The sequence below is a fragment of the Sinocyclocheilus rhinocerous genome, unplaced genomic scaffold, assembly GCF_001515625.1.
Source record: "Sinocyclocheilus rhinocerous isolate Xijiao unplaced genomic scaffold, SAMN03320098_v1.1 scaffold964, whole genome shotgun sequence".
Classification (NCBI taxonomy): Eukaryota; Metazoa; Chordata; class Actinopteri; order Cypriniformes; family Cyprinidae; genus Sinocyclocheilus; species Sinocyclocheilus rhinocerous.
Genome location: NW_015655397.1, coordinates 275497 through 291484, shown reverse-complemented (window position 1 = coordinate 291484; position 15988 = coordinate 275497). Strand labels below are relative to the sequence as shown.

Genomic DNA, 15988 nt, shown 5'->3' with positions numbered 1-15988 from the left:
CTACTTATTAGATTTTAAATAGGGTAACTTGTAATCTATAACCTATTACATTTCCATAGTAACCTCCCCAACACTGTGCGTAAAATAATTCCATCAGGGTCTCAGCTACAGCTAAATGTTAAAACAAACTTAAGGATGATTTTGTCAGTTTGTGGTGGGGTCTGTGAAAGCTACATGGGGTGCGTGAGAGAGTTTGAAAGAAAAATGTTTTAGCTTATAGATGTGATTTTACTACAAACTTAGAAACACAACACTATGTTTTTTTTATTTCCAACAAAACGATTGTTCGACATTTAAAAAGTAAAAAAAGTCTTTTTTATTGATTAATATGGTAGAATCATGCTGAATTTACAAGGTTATGTGTTTACAATAATGTTTCATGTACTCACTGGTTATTGTATACATATTCAAGAGAAATGCATAACCTCAGTTGTTTTAACCAATCTAAAGTTTTTAGTCTGTCATTATAATATCTTAAAGAGAAAAGTCTTTCACGCATTCTATTTTCAACTGTCTCAGGACTCTGTTACACAAGAACCAACTGAGTATGGCCGTGAATCCTATATGAAAGCTAAAAAAGATGACTTTTTTCAAACTATTTTTAACAGTAATATTGAACTTTACACATCTGTATCAGTAAGACATTTATGTCATCACAAACCATCAGACACATCAGGTGGGGGTTGAAAAGTTGGACTTATCGATTATTTGAATTATTTCTTCTAACAATTATTTGATCAAATCTTAGTAAAATAAACCTATATAGAAAGTTATTTTTATTTTAATAAAATAAAACATTATACTGTGAAAAATAAATATGCTGCATTTAAACACCATTGTTAATAATACATTTTTAAAGTAAGAAAGAAAGTCTAATCTGTTGTTAAGATTCTGTGAGACATTCGTAGCACCTTGTTTAAGAATTACTTTTGTTGCAAACAACCTTATGACAACTAATTGTTTTTATGTGTGTTTTGTCACATGTTTGCGTGTATGTGTATATGTTTGTGTTTGTGTTTTTGCTGTATGTTTGTGTTTGTGTGAGTGTTTGCGTGTATGCATGTTTGTGGTTGCATGTATGTCTGTGCTTCTTTGTATGTTTGTGTTTGCGTGTATGTGTGAGTGTTTGTTTTTACGTGTATGTTTGTGTTTGTATGAGTGTTTGTATTTGTTTGTATGCTTGTTCTTTTGCTGTATGTTTGTGTTTGTGCCCCTTGGTTGTTTTGCATGTATGTTTGTGTATGAGTGGGTGTTTGTGCATATGTTTGTGTTTAAAAATCTGAGTGAAAATAGATAACAAATTTAACTAAAATGCAGTTAAATGGAACACAATTTCCGTACATAGACCGTTTGTTAAAACAAACACCTTTGCACCAATCTATTTAAGTTTGTTGTTATCGACGACTTCTTTATCTATCTAAACTCATCCTGAACATCAGTTTGAAGCCACATTCACCAGATCCACATTATTAACATTCCTGTTTTTCTTAGAAAAAAATATATTCTTCTTTACCTAACTTTACCTATCAATCCACCCGATCCCCCTATGTAAATCAAAGTTCACACTCGCAGGTGCATGCCATAAGATAGATGCAATGGAGATCCTTTGATCGCTGAACATGATCTGTTTTGATCAGTGAACTTTTTACCTGACACAACACCAAAGTTTACAATGCCAGATCTCTCAAAACTCATTAGATTGCAAATGAGTTGCGACCGTAGAAACAGGCTTAGATGTTGTCATGTGTTTTAACTGATAGGTTAGCATATAGCACAGCGTCACAAATTCTGCGCACCATCTTCAAACCTTCTCTCGTTTCACTGTGGTGCGTGAGCCGCAATATTTTTCATTTCGTGTAATGTTGTAAAAGTTTAGACGTTTAATTACGTATGTCTGTTTCAACTGATAGCTAACACGCCACAAGTCTTACGGCAAGAAATCAAAGAGACTCCCCAAAACATTAGCTTTCATTCCAGTTAGATATTTGCGTACGCATACGCGTGTGTGTGTTTTAACTGATATAGCATGCTAGAAGTTAAGATTGACAAAAATAAAAGACCGATTAAAGGAATTAGGCTACTAAATTAAGTGTGAATAACTAAATAAAATAAAATAAAACAAAACAAACAACATTTTTTCCTGTGGCTTAGAGGTGATTGTTTAGAAGATAACCTGTGTAACCTAATTTTAAAAGTGAAAAAAAGAAAGAAAAATAAAAGTCTGGGTTATATAGCAAGCCAGAAGTCTTAAGCTTGACAAAAACCAAAGAGTAAATAAAGGAATTACTAAATTAAGTGTGAATAATTAAAATAAAATAAAAAAACAAACAACATTTTTCCTGTGGCATTTGTTTAGAAGGAAAACTTATTTTTCTTATACTAATTTTTAAAGTAAAAAATGCTGGTCTAATGTTAAAAACAGGTAGAATGTTTTCATCAATTAAGAAATGATGGTGATTTATTAAAAACATTACTTTGTTTAATTCTTTTAACATACATTTAAAGCTATCTTTGCGGTCTCCGATGTTAGGGGATGTGTTAGGGGCGGTTAGTGGGTGTGGTTTGAGTGGAACCGGACGTAAACATTCTGAGTTTTGACAGCAGCATGTGAGGATGTATCAGCGTAAGGTGGTCAGGTCTTTTTATTTTGTTTAACTTTTCTGTCAGTAACAAGGTCTAGCTTTTTTAAATTGTAGCTAAATGGTAGAGTACAACATAGATTTTGACAAGTATCTTATGCTGGTGTTTTAACAACCTTGTCTGATGAATTTTCTTTTAGATCACAGTAAGATACACGGTTCTTTTCTTTTGTTTAACTTTTCTACCGTAGTGACAAACTCTAACTAGTTTTAAATTGTAATGATAGACTACAATATAGATTTTGACTACTGGCGCTTAACGGTCTGATATTTTTTTGTTTTAGAACACGGTAAGATAAGTCAACATTTTTTCTTTTCTTTTCTAAATGGTAACAAACTCTAAATAGTTTTTAAATTGTAACATAGAAAAACCGTCATATTGTTTAACGAACGTATATGATACTTTTTTTGTTTAGATAGATGGTCAACATTTTTCTTTTTATTTAACTTTGTCAAACTCTAACTAGCTTTTAAATTGTTTTAACAACACTTAAATACTTGTCTCGACCCGTTTTTACTCTTTTCTGGAAAAACAGTCATTACATTTAATCATACCACGTTTCACAATTTAAAGTTTAAAGCACATAGTTTTGAACAGTTTCAACGGACCCACACAAAAAACACATTCCCAAACAATCATAAATTCCAATCTTCCCAGATAGTGACGTAGGTATGTGGTGGCGTGTTAGAACGAGCCGTTTTAGGTAGGTGTGGCTGACTCTTAACTTTTATAAAGAATATCTCTTTGGATTTGAGACTTTAGTCTTTGCAACTTTACAGATCTTCTTTATGCACCAAGAGCTTGTAACACTCCAAAGAGAAAGGAAAAATTTTAATCGCATCATATGACTCCTTTAATGATTTAAACGTCGGTTAAATTAATAATTCATTAAACACACATTACTCCTGGAAACTGTAATGCTAAAATGCCATAGAATTTGCGCCATCTTGAGGAGTCTGAAATAGATATTGCTCCCTCAGGACATAAAATAATACACGCATCATAACTTATTCAGAGAAATAACACTGACTTGCGTATGCTAAGGACTTAAAGACATGAAGCTTTATTTCCAAAATGATGCATGGTAAGCTTTGAATTTCAATACAATATAGAGCAATGTATTGTAATATGTCCTGTTGTATCCGAATCAATTTTAGATACTAATACCAGATATATATTCAAGTTTAATATTTCCTGCATAATTACGTACATAAAGAAATATATTTTGTGTTGGATCAGTTACCGTGTCAGCAGTGTGTAGCTGACACACCCACCTAAATGATATAGCACTTATCCTGCCCGAAAAGACCATAAACATTGCAGATAACATCTTAAGTAAAAATTAATTTACATACACATATCTTCAAATCTAATCCTGTGTGACTGATACGCATCAAATCGGGTGATTTTAGGTCAGTGTTTTGGCTGTCAGTCAATGGTGCTCTCAGCTGGTAGGGAATAGTAAGATGGCGGCTCAAACACTTCCGGTGGCTTCACCGCTGAATGGCAGTTTAGAACGCGATGAGCGATCCAGTCATATATACTGTAAATTACGATGCCTGGGAGCTGACATGTTCAGTTCACTTAGGGTGCGTCTCATTCAGCTCCCTTGTTCAGTAGTCAGGGCACTGATCAGGGAGTCGGCCATTTTAAGGGCTGTCTCAATCGCGACATCTGTCCAGTGCACTGGAACGTTCACTCAGCTGTACAGCTGTGCCTCCCCTGCCTCCCCCGACGAGCCTCCACTGGTAAATAATAGCCTACTGTAAATGCTCGACATGCCAATAAAGCTTTGATTTTGCTGACTGGAATTTTTGCTGGAATGCAGTTTAAATTTAATATATATTTCATTTTATTTCGGCTAATTAATACTCCATAATTATAAATACTATAGTGTTTAGTTGAGAAATTAATCATTCACGTAGTTTCATTTGTAAATGAAAACACAACATGCTCATTTATCATCGCACATGGGCATAAATACAATCATAAAGTCAAAACTTTATTGGCATAATTGTCAGGCGTTTATTTGCAAAATATATGGTAGGCTAGCAAATGCTAGCATAATTATACAAAAGGTTAACTAGGTAAAGCGATACACAAATTGAAAGGGGAAATAACCATATATAACAATAAATATAAAAATATAGCCCTAATAAGTTAATGTAATAATAATAATACATAATTAATAATTTATGCATTTAGCAGACGCTTTTATCCAAAGCGACTTACAGTGAATTCAGGCTATACATTTTTTACCAGTATGTGTGTTCCCTGGGAATCGAATCCACAACCTTTTGCGCTGCTAACGCAATGCTCATTTTTGAACATTTGTGAACATTTAATATTAATAAAAATGTTTTATCCATTTTTGATAATCCCGGGTTGCTATGGTCACGCAGGTTTGTTTACGCATTAAACTTGTGGCCACGAAAAAAATATGAGAAATGGATGTCGTTCCCTCAACATAGCATCTCGAGGCCACGACATAAGGATGTCTTACCTCGACAAAATTATCTCGTGGCCACGACATAATATCACGTTCCCACGAGTTAATATGACGTTCCCTCAAATTAATATCTCGTGGCCACGACATATTATCATGTTCCCACGAGTTATTATGTCGTGGCCACGACAAAACTAAGTGAACCGAACATGTCAGCTGCCGGGCACCGTAATATATAGATCAGTGGATAAGACCCTTATTCCTCGGCTGGGTTCATGTAGAGCCCTTTAAAGCTGCATTGAAACTGCATTTTTAACCTTCAATCCGTATATGGAGAAAAATACTGTAATGGTTTCCTCAAAAACCTTAAATTCTTTGCGACGGAAGAAAGAGAGACATCTTGGATGACATGGGGGTGAGTAAATTATCAGGAAATTTTTACTCTGAAAGTGGAGTAATTCTGTTAAAAACTGTCACTGTCATGTACTCTGAACTGTAGCATGCAAAATACGGGGACACTCTAAAACGCTTAACGTGAAAAACGCTTAATGTGGCTTAACGTAAACAACGACCAGGGAAACCCACATCTTTGTCAAACATTACTTGTAATAAACACTAACTACTGTCAAAAGAACGAGCCCTTACTCCACAGATAAAGTGAATAATATCACGTTAAGCGTTTTCTCCCCCATAGAAGTCCATTATAAAAAAACAGCTTAACGTGGTTTAACGTACCTTAACAACGTTTCTGTCCAATTTTACTTATAATAAACACTTGCTACTGTCAAAAGAACGAGCTCTTATTCAGCATATAAAGTGAATAATATCACGTTAAGCGTTCTCCCCCATAGAAGTCCATTATAAGGAAACAGCTTAACGTGTTATGATCCAAAAGCGCAGACAAATCACTAAACTTGACAATGAACGCTTTGTTGTCCCGTTGTTTGGGGGTGTTGACCCTGTTCGCATGGCTCGCGTAGAGAATAGCGCTCTGCGCGAGGGCATGATCATTAGAGATAATGAGCTGAGACAGGAGAAACCTGTACCTGTCTTTACTTTCATGCTTATCACAAAATTAAACTGAACCAAATTACAATGTTCTCAGTTCGTCGATGCGTCCACATTAAGCTGTTACCTTATAATGGACTTCAATGGGGGTGATATTATACCTTATAGCTACGCTGAATAAGAATAGCTCGTTCTTTTGACAGCAGAAAGTGTTTATTATAAGTAAAATTTGACAGAAATTTAATTTCCCCCGGTCGTTGTTAAGGTACGTTAAACCACATTAAGCTGTTTCCTTATAATGGACTTCTATGGGGGAGAAAATGCTTAACGTGATATTATTCACTTTATCTGTGGAATAAGGGCTTGTTCTTTTGACAGTAGTTAGTGTTTATTACAAGTAAGGTTTGACAGAAATTTGGGTTTCCCTGGTCGGTGTTTAGGTACGTTAAGCCACTTTAAGCGTTTTTCATGTTAAGCGTTTTAGAATGTCCCAAAATACTTATTTGTGTGTGTTGTGTTCGCTCCACGCAGCGTAGGTCTCCATCTAACCGGCTAACAGCAATATCTGTTCGCTTGCAATTGTCTAGAAATGTGTCGATGAATAGTAAATGTTTGTCGTTGTTATTACTTGGGAGATCTGATAAAGAATAGAGCAATACGTTGGTGTACAAACTGCAGTTCTTTATCAATACGTTTCTGCATTAGGCTAACGCATATACCATGGCTGTTTGGGTGTTTACCACGAGCTGTGGGCTAAAGGCTGATTTATACTTCTGCGTCGGACCTACGCCATAGCCTTTACAACTACTGATGTATAATGCTATGTAGTATAATAAATGATAAGACACTTGTTATTTGCTTTGTTTTATTTTATATAAGAAGGTGTAACATTAAAATATATTAAAGTGCACATAAACACACACAAAACTCAAGTACATATGGAGGTAGGGGTTCAAGCAGACCAATCACAGCGCTTACGGTCTACGTAGAATTGACGCGTAAATAATGATTTAATGATTTGATATTTATTTGCCGCCGTCACGGCTATAATGCTTCTCCGACGAGCCGCTTCTTCTTCGGATTTTGCCGTGGTATTGCGGGTTACACCAGCAACATGCCCGTGGACACTGCTGACTAGCGGTTTACATGAGTACTACATGTTGACGCAAACAGCGATGCAGAAGTATAAATGAAAACTGACGCATAGCCTATGGCGTAAAGGCTACGGCGTAGGTCCAACGCAGAAGTATAAATCAGCCTTTAGATTTTTGGAGAGGTGCACGTCAGGCTACGTGCTGGGTGATGGGTGTGCGTCTATGCGTAAGCTACGGCGTAGGTTCGACTCAGAGGTATAAATTGGGCTTTCGTAATGGTGATGGGCGTTCCGTTAATGACATGCGCTGCACGCAGTAGACCAACAGACTAGGTCATCAGACCAATCACCGCAGTTTAGCGTCACGCAAAGGAGGGGTTTAGAAAAATTAATCGTTGAGCGAACGGTTTGGGCGTCGTTGAGCAAAAAAAATAATTGCCTATTATAAGACAATGAACATGTTTTTTGGCCTTGCATGTATGTCAAGCTGTTGTTGGGGACTCCCAAAACCAAAATATGAACCTTTCATAACCCATAATAGGAGCACTTTAAATATAATTGAAAAACCCACTACAGTTAAAATTACAACCAAATCAAGTGCTTTACATGTGCTTTAGTATGTTAACATGTGATTTAGTATTATAGTCAACACATAAAAATAGTGTATTTTGTTAAAGCATGATGTAGTGAATCAGCTCATGGGGAAATATGAATAATTAATCATAACTAGTTATAATTAATTACAAATATTTAGATCCGCTGTAGATATTTACTTGACCTCTCAGGGTCAACTGTCTGTCAATTCTAAGAACGTTAATTTCCTGGTTAAGGGAAATAACTTTCTTACTGGTGGATTTCCTATGGAAATTGTAGTGAGAAAGGTGTTTCTCAACATGCCATTAGGTCGTAAATGGATCTGGTCTAGCAGAGGTGTGTTGGTTGCCATGGGTACCAGGGGGGGGGCCTGGTGTCGTTGCAGACATCCTGGCATCCAGTTTATTGGGTGAGGGGACTGTGACGATTTGTTAATCTAATGAATAACTGATTTGTTAAATCAAATGAAAAATTGTGTGTTTGATTGGTCCAGACGCTACAATGACAAAAGATTATTAAAACGTGAATTAAAAAGTTCTTGAAGGTACAACTTTTAATTTGACATCATTACTAAATGTGCTTTTTAAACGCATTCTTAAGTGAGTTAGCAAACAGAGTCATGAAATTGTATTTTCTTTAATTACTCTTAAGTGGCATTTATTTAGGTATTATTTAGGTTCTTTTTCCTTTTTTTTAATTTAAGATTTGAAGTAAACTAGAAACACACATTCACAACAAAGCACACGTCTTTTCCACAAGGGTATTGTGGAAACAACATTCTGGGGTATTGGGGGTCTCTGCCTGCAGTGTGACATGATTTCAACAGGTTGTGGAGTTTGTTTATGGAGTCTTTAAGACTGTAAGAAGCTTCTTTTAAGAACCTATTATTATCGAAATACATCTCTATTTTTGAGAGGTGTAACTAAGTTAAGTTCCCTAAGTCTCCACAGATTGGGCCTGATGATTTCATGCATAATTGTAATTTCCTTGTATTCACTGCACATCCTTGTATTGTTTTTGTTTGTTGTTTTTATGCTCTGAAATTGCCGTACAACCAAAGAACTTGACTTTGCTAGGACACAACTTGGCTTGGCCTGAACATTTAAAACCAATTAACAGATTAATATTTTCCTACTTAATGTTGTTGTTTTTCCCCATGCATATTTACAAAATGTGTTTACATTTTAGCACGTTTGTGTGTGTGTGTGTGTGTGTGTGTTTCAGTTTTTTGTACTGTGTCACGGGATGCTACAGCTTGCTCAACTCCTGGTGTCTGGCTATCTGAAAGGCTCTATAACCACCATTGAGAAAAGATATGGATTTTCGAGTCAGAAATCAGGACTGCTGGCAGCCTTTAATGAGGCAAGGATAATATGCTAACTTTATATGAATGGTGATGACAAGATGTCATGAATCGCCTGAAGAAAAAACACATTTGTTTTTGGAAGTTGTTAGCAACTGGTTTGCAATTATTTCAATATTAATGTACAAGTTCAGACACAAAGTCTAAATATGAAATTGATACTACATCACTTTTTGACTATTATATCTGATCATGCATATAAGTCTTTTGTTGTTAAACAAAGGTGGGGAACACAATTCTCATTGTGTTTGTGAGTTTCTTTGGGAGCCGTGTGCATCGACCGAGATAAGTTCCTAACAACTGAAATAACCAATATGTATTTGTTGCACAGACACCAAAGACAACAGTTCTGGTCTTTGCAAATCACTGAACATCTTACCTGAGAAAGAATCTAAGCAGACATGTGATCAAGAAAAGACTGATTCTCACCTTGGAGTGTATCCAATACTTCTACTGGGCCAGTTACTGCTGGGCATTGGCGGTGTCCCCATACAACCTTTTGGGATTTCCTACATAGATGATTATGCAGAAAAGAGGAATTCTCCCTTCTACCTAGGTTTGAATGAGTAATGTTTGATCATTGATTTCCATATAGAGTGGTTTAATTCTTATAATACAGTGGTTAATTCAAGAAATAATCAACCTCTATCTTTTTCTACAGGCATACTTTTCGCGATTACTGTAATTGGGCCGGCATTTGGCTACATGATGTCCTCTGCGCTGCTTCGTTTCTATGTTGATGTTGATAAGATGTCTTCAGGTATGTCTGATATGTGATGTCTGCTCCTTCATGAATGGTAAGTAAATTTATACACTTTACTGAGCTTAAAGGTGCTGTAGGAGTTCTTGGAAAATGCTAACTTTAGCCTGATAGCACTAAAAGCGAACGTCCCACCCTCCCTGCAATCGCCGTCCAAAGCCACGCCCCCTGAATGCATATACGCTCACAGACCAGAATACCAGAGACAACATTACTACAATAGGCTACATCAGCAGTTCCCAATTCCAGCCCATGTTCCGAAGTGAAGTAAACATCAATGGATTTCCCCTGCTCATGGAGTAGGGAGCAATGAACACTGTGTAGGGATCATATATTGATCGGAACACAGTTCATGGACGTAGCTAAGGAAGATCGGGTTGTTGATGTTTGTCTGCCATTCGCGCTCTGTATGCTCAGCGTGCGTGAACGCGCTGATGACGTATCCTGTCTGCGCGAGCCAGGTGCGCAGAGGTATGCTAATACATACGTTGACAGGCAGGTAGGAAAGCCAATTAAAATGCTCGGACCGAGCGTTTCAATTGGACAAACATTTCTTGATCCTACGCCTTCCACAGAATATATAAATACAGATAAATACATTTAGACCACTTAACTTAATGATTGCTATCGGGATGTGAAGAGACTTTCAACCAGCAAAACAAAAAATGTTTCTGAAGACAATCACCTATTGCACCTTTAAACAACATTAGAGTCTAATGTAAATACTTTAGCAACTGTATTCTAATCATGTTTAGACAAGTGCATTTTGACAAGCTAAACTGAATTTAAAAAGAAGTGTTTATCTCAAGATTCAACATGTTTAGCAATGTTGCTTGGTGCATCAAACACAGATAGGAACTTTTAGCACGTTTGGCTTTATGTCTCTCATATATGTAAGAGATGTTTTATGAATGAGCTGTTATACTTTTCAGATGATTTAGATTTGAAAAATGATGACCCCAGATGGGTTGGAGCTTGGTGGTTGGGATTCCTGATAGCTGCCACCCTCCTTCTCCTGACTTCTTTGCCATACCTGTTTTTTCCAAGGAAGATGTCTAGAGAGGTACATCAAATATCTCATTTGTAGCCTTTTTGATTCTGAAAATTAATTAGTCAATTTTGATTATCAGTGATGGAGAGTTTGGCAAATAAGATTTAGGCATTGCTCCTGAAGTACGCTTGGGTCTCACAGAACATGTTTAAAAAAACTATAACCACAGAAAGAAACATGAGTCCCAGAGGAGTGGGTCTCAGCCTGTTCTTCCCCCTCTTGCTCAACTAGATTAAATAACAGGTTAACCTTGCATGAAGTTTGTGTCCATATATGTTCTTGCACTAAATGTTTGTGTTCTGTAAATGTGAATCAGATATTGGAAGATGCTTAATCTCATATTTTAAAATGTGGATATAAAAATATGATTGGTGTAAATCTTACCAAAATCTTACCTTGTGCAGATTTAGAACAAACAGGGTAAGATGGTTTGCTGGTGTAAACCAATGCAATACACTCTTAAAAATAAAGGTTCTTTATTGGCATCAATGGTTCTATGAAGAACCTTCAACATCCATGGAACTTTTCAAACGCAGAAAAGGTTCTTTAGATTTTTAAAATGTTCTTCAAAATGGTTCGTTTAGGAACTGTTCACTGAAAGGTTCTTTTTGGAACCAAAAAATGTTCTTCTATGGCATCACTGCAAAAACACCCTTTTGGAACCTTTATTCTTAAGAGTGTATGTACCTCTCTACCCCTTTGCACTTTTGCACTTTGATTTGGAGCATAATGTGGTTGTTCAACAATAAATTTTGTTCAACAATAAATTAAATCAAATTAAATTAAAGATTTCATTCTCTTCAGGAAAACGTAGAGGCCCCTGTTGAGCCATCCACAGAAAAAATGATGGAGGACAAGAAGCCCAAATCTGAAACAAAGGAAGAGGTGTCTCTCACTGAGTTCCTAAAAAGTGTGTTTGCCATTTTACCCATCAGCGATTTTATTAATCACAAATTAAAGAATAGCTGACCAAAAATGAACATTGAAAATGCTGAAAATGTACTCACCCTCAGGCCATCCAAGATGTAGATGAGTTGTTTCTTCACCTGAATTTCGAGAAATTTAACATCACTTGCTCACCAATTGGTCCTCTCCAGTGACTGGGTGCCATCAGAATGAGAATTCAAACAGTTGATTAAAACATCACAATAATCCACAAGTCATCCACATGGCTCTAGTCCATCAAGTGAACAGATCCAAGTAACCAGTGCTTGATCTGTGCATATTTCTCTCCTGATTCAGACAGGATGAATTTTACACTGGCAATATTATGGATTTTAAGACCAGAAAGGTTTCCAAGTTTAGGTGTCAAACATCAATCTGGTGTACACGGTTGGGTATCGTTTGAATTTTATCAATTCCGATTCCGATTCTGCTTATTGATTCCGATTCTTATCGATTCCCAGTTTCGATTCCAATGTAATTAAATAATGATATCAAACATTTATCCTATGTCTATTTTTTGCAAACCATTTATTGGAGCTGAATACCATGAACAAAAATCAACAGGCTACAACAGGCATGTAATTTAAGAATTAATGACTCACTCAAGACGTACTTGTTTCATTACTGGATGAATCAGCGTTCTTGAACGAATCTCTTGTATGATTCAAAGACAAATACATTTTAACAGCCCCTTTTCGCCACCTATTGGCGTAACAATGTAATCGATAAATCTTCATTTGAAGTATCAAATTACTTTCAAAAGGTGATTTACTCTATTTGAATCGTTTGAATCGTGTTTGCGATCTTTAACGATCTATTAAATTAAAGTGCTTTGTCATGTTGGTGGTGACACCTCTCTTGCAACATGTTTAGCTATCACAGATATTATACTTAGCTTTTTTGGCTTCTGATCGCAAATGTAGCCAAACTTTGGAACGCTTAGATTAGTGAGCAAGGTCCTGGCAGATCGCTAGGTCCGGTCCTCACAGATGAAGAAAAAAAAAATGCATAGGAATCGATAGGCGGAGCAAGTATCCGATTCCTGACCTTAAGTATCCGATTCTGGAATTGGAATCGATTTTCGATTCCCAACCCTACTGGTGTAGTTAACTAAAAATAAATTGCACCCGCTGGTAGTTGTATAATTGCACGTGCTGTCTGTATTGTTTTAGCAGCCAGTCCACAGGTAACGAAACAGCACAAACCAAATCTCATTGCATTCAGCATCTGGTCAAACTGGATTATGGGTGGTTAGGTAGAAAGATGCAGGTTTATGACCTACTTTAGAACCTAATGGCATTACTGTATTTGTTAGGCCATACTACACTGGCATTATAATGAAACTACCACATCCAAATTCAAAAGAATCCCCTCTTGCAATCATAATGCTACTAATGCCAAATTTAGCATAGAAACTTAATGCTGCACAATTTGACCTACTTAGTCAGAACCAGATGCCTGATTAGAAGCCAAATAATGACTCAATCTTGTTTTTCTGAACTACAAACTCATAATTCAAATGTTCTGTTCCTGTAACAGTTATGTAACAGATTTCATGAACTTAGCACATTTTTCCTTAAAGGGGTCATTTGATGCTATTTTAAAGATCATTATTTGGTGTATTTGGTGTAACAGAATATGTTGACATGCTTTAATGTTCAAAAAACACATTATTTTTCAAATACTGTACATTATTGTAGGTCCTCTATACCCCGCCTCTCTCAAACGCATCATTTTCTACAAAGCCCCCTCCTTTGACAAGCACAGTCTGCTCTGATTGGCCAGCTGACCCAAGCACTCGTCGGAAATGTAACGCCCCTTACCATAATCGCGAGCGTCAGCTTTCAAAGTAAATATCAAGACAGTTAATAATGTCGTTAGTTTTACCATCAGTTCAAGCCCGAAAGGGACAGAGTCGCGTGACAGACACAGTGATGATGCAGTACACAAGCAGTGGTTAAGACAGCTGACGTGCTATGATTTCTGACCCAGAGCCAGCCTTGTACTCTTCTAGGTTCAAAAAACTGTCGTCCATAAAATGCGTTGCACAAATTCAAACATCTGGCTTGTGCTGTTCTGTTGTAAATAAATCTTAACCAATGACTCCTAATTGCATCTACTTCTGGAAGGCCGAATAAAGTGCTTTTGCTTTCGCACTGAAACACACACCGTCTCCCTGACATGGCTGCATCAACACTACTGCTGTTCCTGAAACCACGCCTTCTTTCTTTGCATGCACATTTGGGCGGCATTATGCTAATATTTCCACATAGTGACGTAGATATGTGGGGGCGTGTTAGAACGAGCCGTTTTAGGTAGGCGTGGTTGACTCTTAACTTTTATAAAGAATATCTCTTTGGATTTGAGACTTTAGTCTTTGCAACTTTACAGATCTTCTTGAAACTTGAAATCGCATCATATGACCCCTTTAATGGGTGTGCTGCACACAACAGGAAATACTAATCCTTTCTATTATGTTTTGTTGTTAAAAGTCATTTATCAAACTCCAAAATATTTAGTCTAATATTAACATTTCTGGTAATATTTATAGATTTCAGTGTTTTTATTTATGTATGTATTCATTCATTCATTTTTTTCCAGATAAATGAAACATATTTGGTTGTTGATGTTTAATGTAAAAATCCCTGGCTCTAAAGATCCTTATATCCAATAATCTATTCATTAATCTTCCAAAATATAATGTTCTTGTCCTTCTTGAAAGTTATTTTTGTGCTATAATGTACAAATGTTATTCAGATTTTTTCATATTGTTTGGTGTCTTTTATCTTTCCTCAGGTTTCCCCAAGATTGTAATGAGGACTCTGAGGAACCCAGTTTATTTGTTGGTAGTGTTGGCTCAAGTGAATCTTGCTGCCATGGTTGCGGGACTGGCCACTTTTATGGGCAAATTCATTGAGAGGCAGTTTGCACAGACTGCCTCCTTTTCTAATTTGATGATGGGTGAGTTATTGAAGGAAATCAACTATGCCTTTGGTTGAGGTTATTATTCAAGAAGAAAACCTTTTGCTCCACCAAAACCATAACAATATGTGCTGTATGTTTGTGGCCAGTGAAATCATATTTTATTGTTCAAAGGTACAAATTACTCATTCAAAAACTTTACCGCTGCTAATCCACACAATACAATATGTCACTATAACAAATTCCAAAGTCCTGAGAAATAAGCAAGGGAAGATTGAAGCTTTCTGTCTAAGTGTTACATCTTTCATTATTTATTGTTCAATGGGATTAATAAAGGAATGTAGTGTAGTGAGTTTTCAACCTGAACAATCCCACGGACCCACCCAAACCTGAAGCATTAAAACACACACACACACACACACACACAGTACATTAAACGTGTAAATATTGCGCTGTAAAGAGCAATACTAGTTTTAACTTGTCTATAACTTGGCAAAGGACCATGGAATAAGCGGGATAATCAACGGCTATATATATATATATTTATTTATTAGGGCTGTCAAAATTAACACGCTAACGCATTTTTTATTTAATTTTTTATTTATTTTATTCTATTTTATTTTTTAAAAATTAAGAAAATCCTACACATCTTTTGTACCTGTTTGCTTTGTTTGTATGTCTGTATGTTCACAGGTGGCTTAAATATTCCTTCAGCCATGTTAGGTATAATGGCTGGAGGGGTTATACTACGCAAGTTGGGTCTGACTGTCAGGTCCTCAGCGGCGATGTGTACGGTGGCGGTTTTTGTTAGCATTATGTTCGCAATTCCACTTCTCTTCATTGGCTGCCCCACACAAAGTGTTTCTGGCATCAACTATAATTTGTGAGTTTCTGTCTAAGTGTTACATCTTTCATTATTTATTGTTCAATGGGATTAATAAAGGAATGTAGTGTAGTGAGTTTTCAACCTGAACAATCCCACGGACCCACCCAAACCTGAAGCATTAAAACACACACACACACACACACACACAGTACATTAAACGTAAATTGCATTACATTAAACAGTAACAAATATTATACATATTAAATATTATAAACAGGTACAAAAGCTGTGTAGGATTTTCTTAATTAAAAAAAAAATTATAATAATAAAATTATATATA

At 36.3% G+C, this 15988-nt stretch overlaps 1 protein-coding gene across 1 annotated transcript in view; it reads left to right on the top strand.

The window, feature by feature from the left end:
* Nucleotides 1–15988, top strand: part of slco2b1 (solute carrier organic anion transporter family, member 2B1) — a 52845-nt gene that overhangs the window by 31672 nt on the left and 5185 nt on the right. Inside the window, exons 3-10 of the mRNA XM_016525000.1 lie at nt 9006–9143; nt 9368–9428; nt 9476–9700; nt 9806–9904; nt 10837–10967; nt 11760–11865; nt 14697–14861; nt 15516–15705. Of these exons, the coding sequence (XP_016380486.1) occupies nt 9006–9143; nt 9368–9428; nt 9476–9700; nt 9806–9904; nt 10837–10967; nt 11760–11865; nt 14697–14861; nt 15516–15705 (1115 nt within the window). The remainder of the gene's footprint in view (nt 1–9005; nt 9144–9367; nt 9429–9475; nt 9701–9805; nt 9905–10836; nt 10968–11759; nt 11866–14696; nt 14862–15515; nt 15706–15988) is intronic.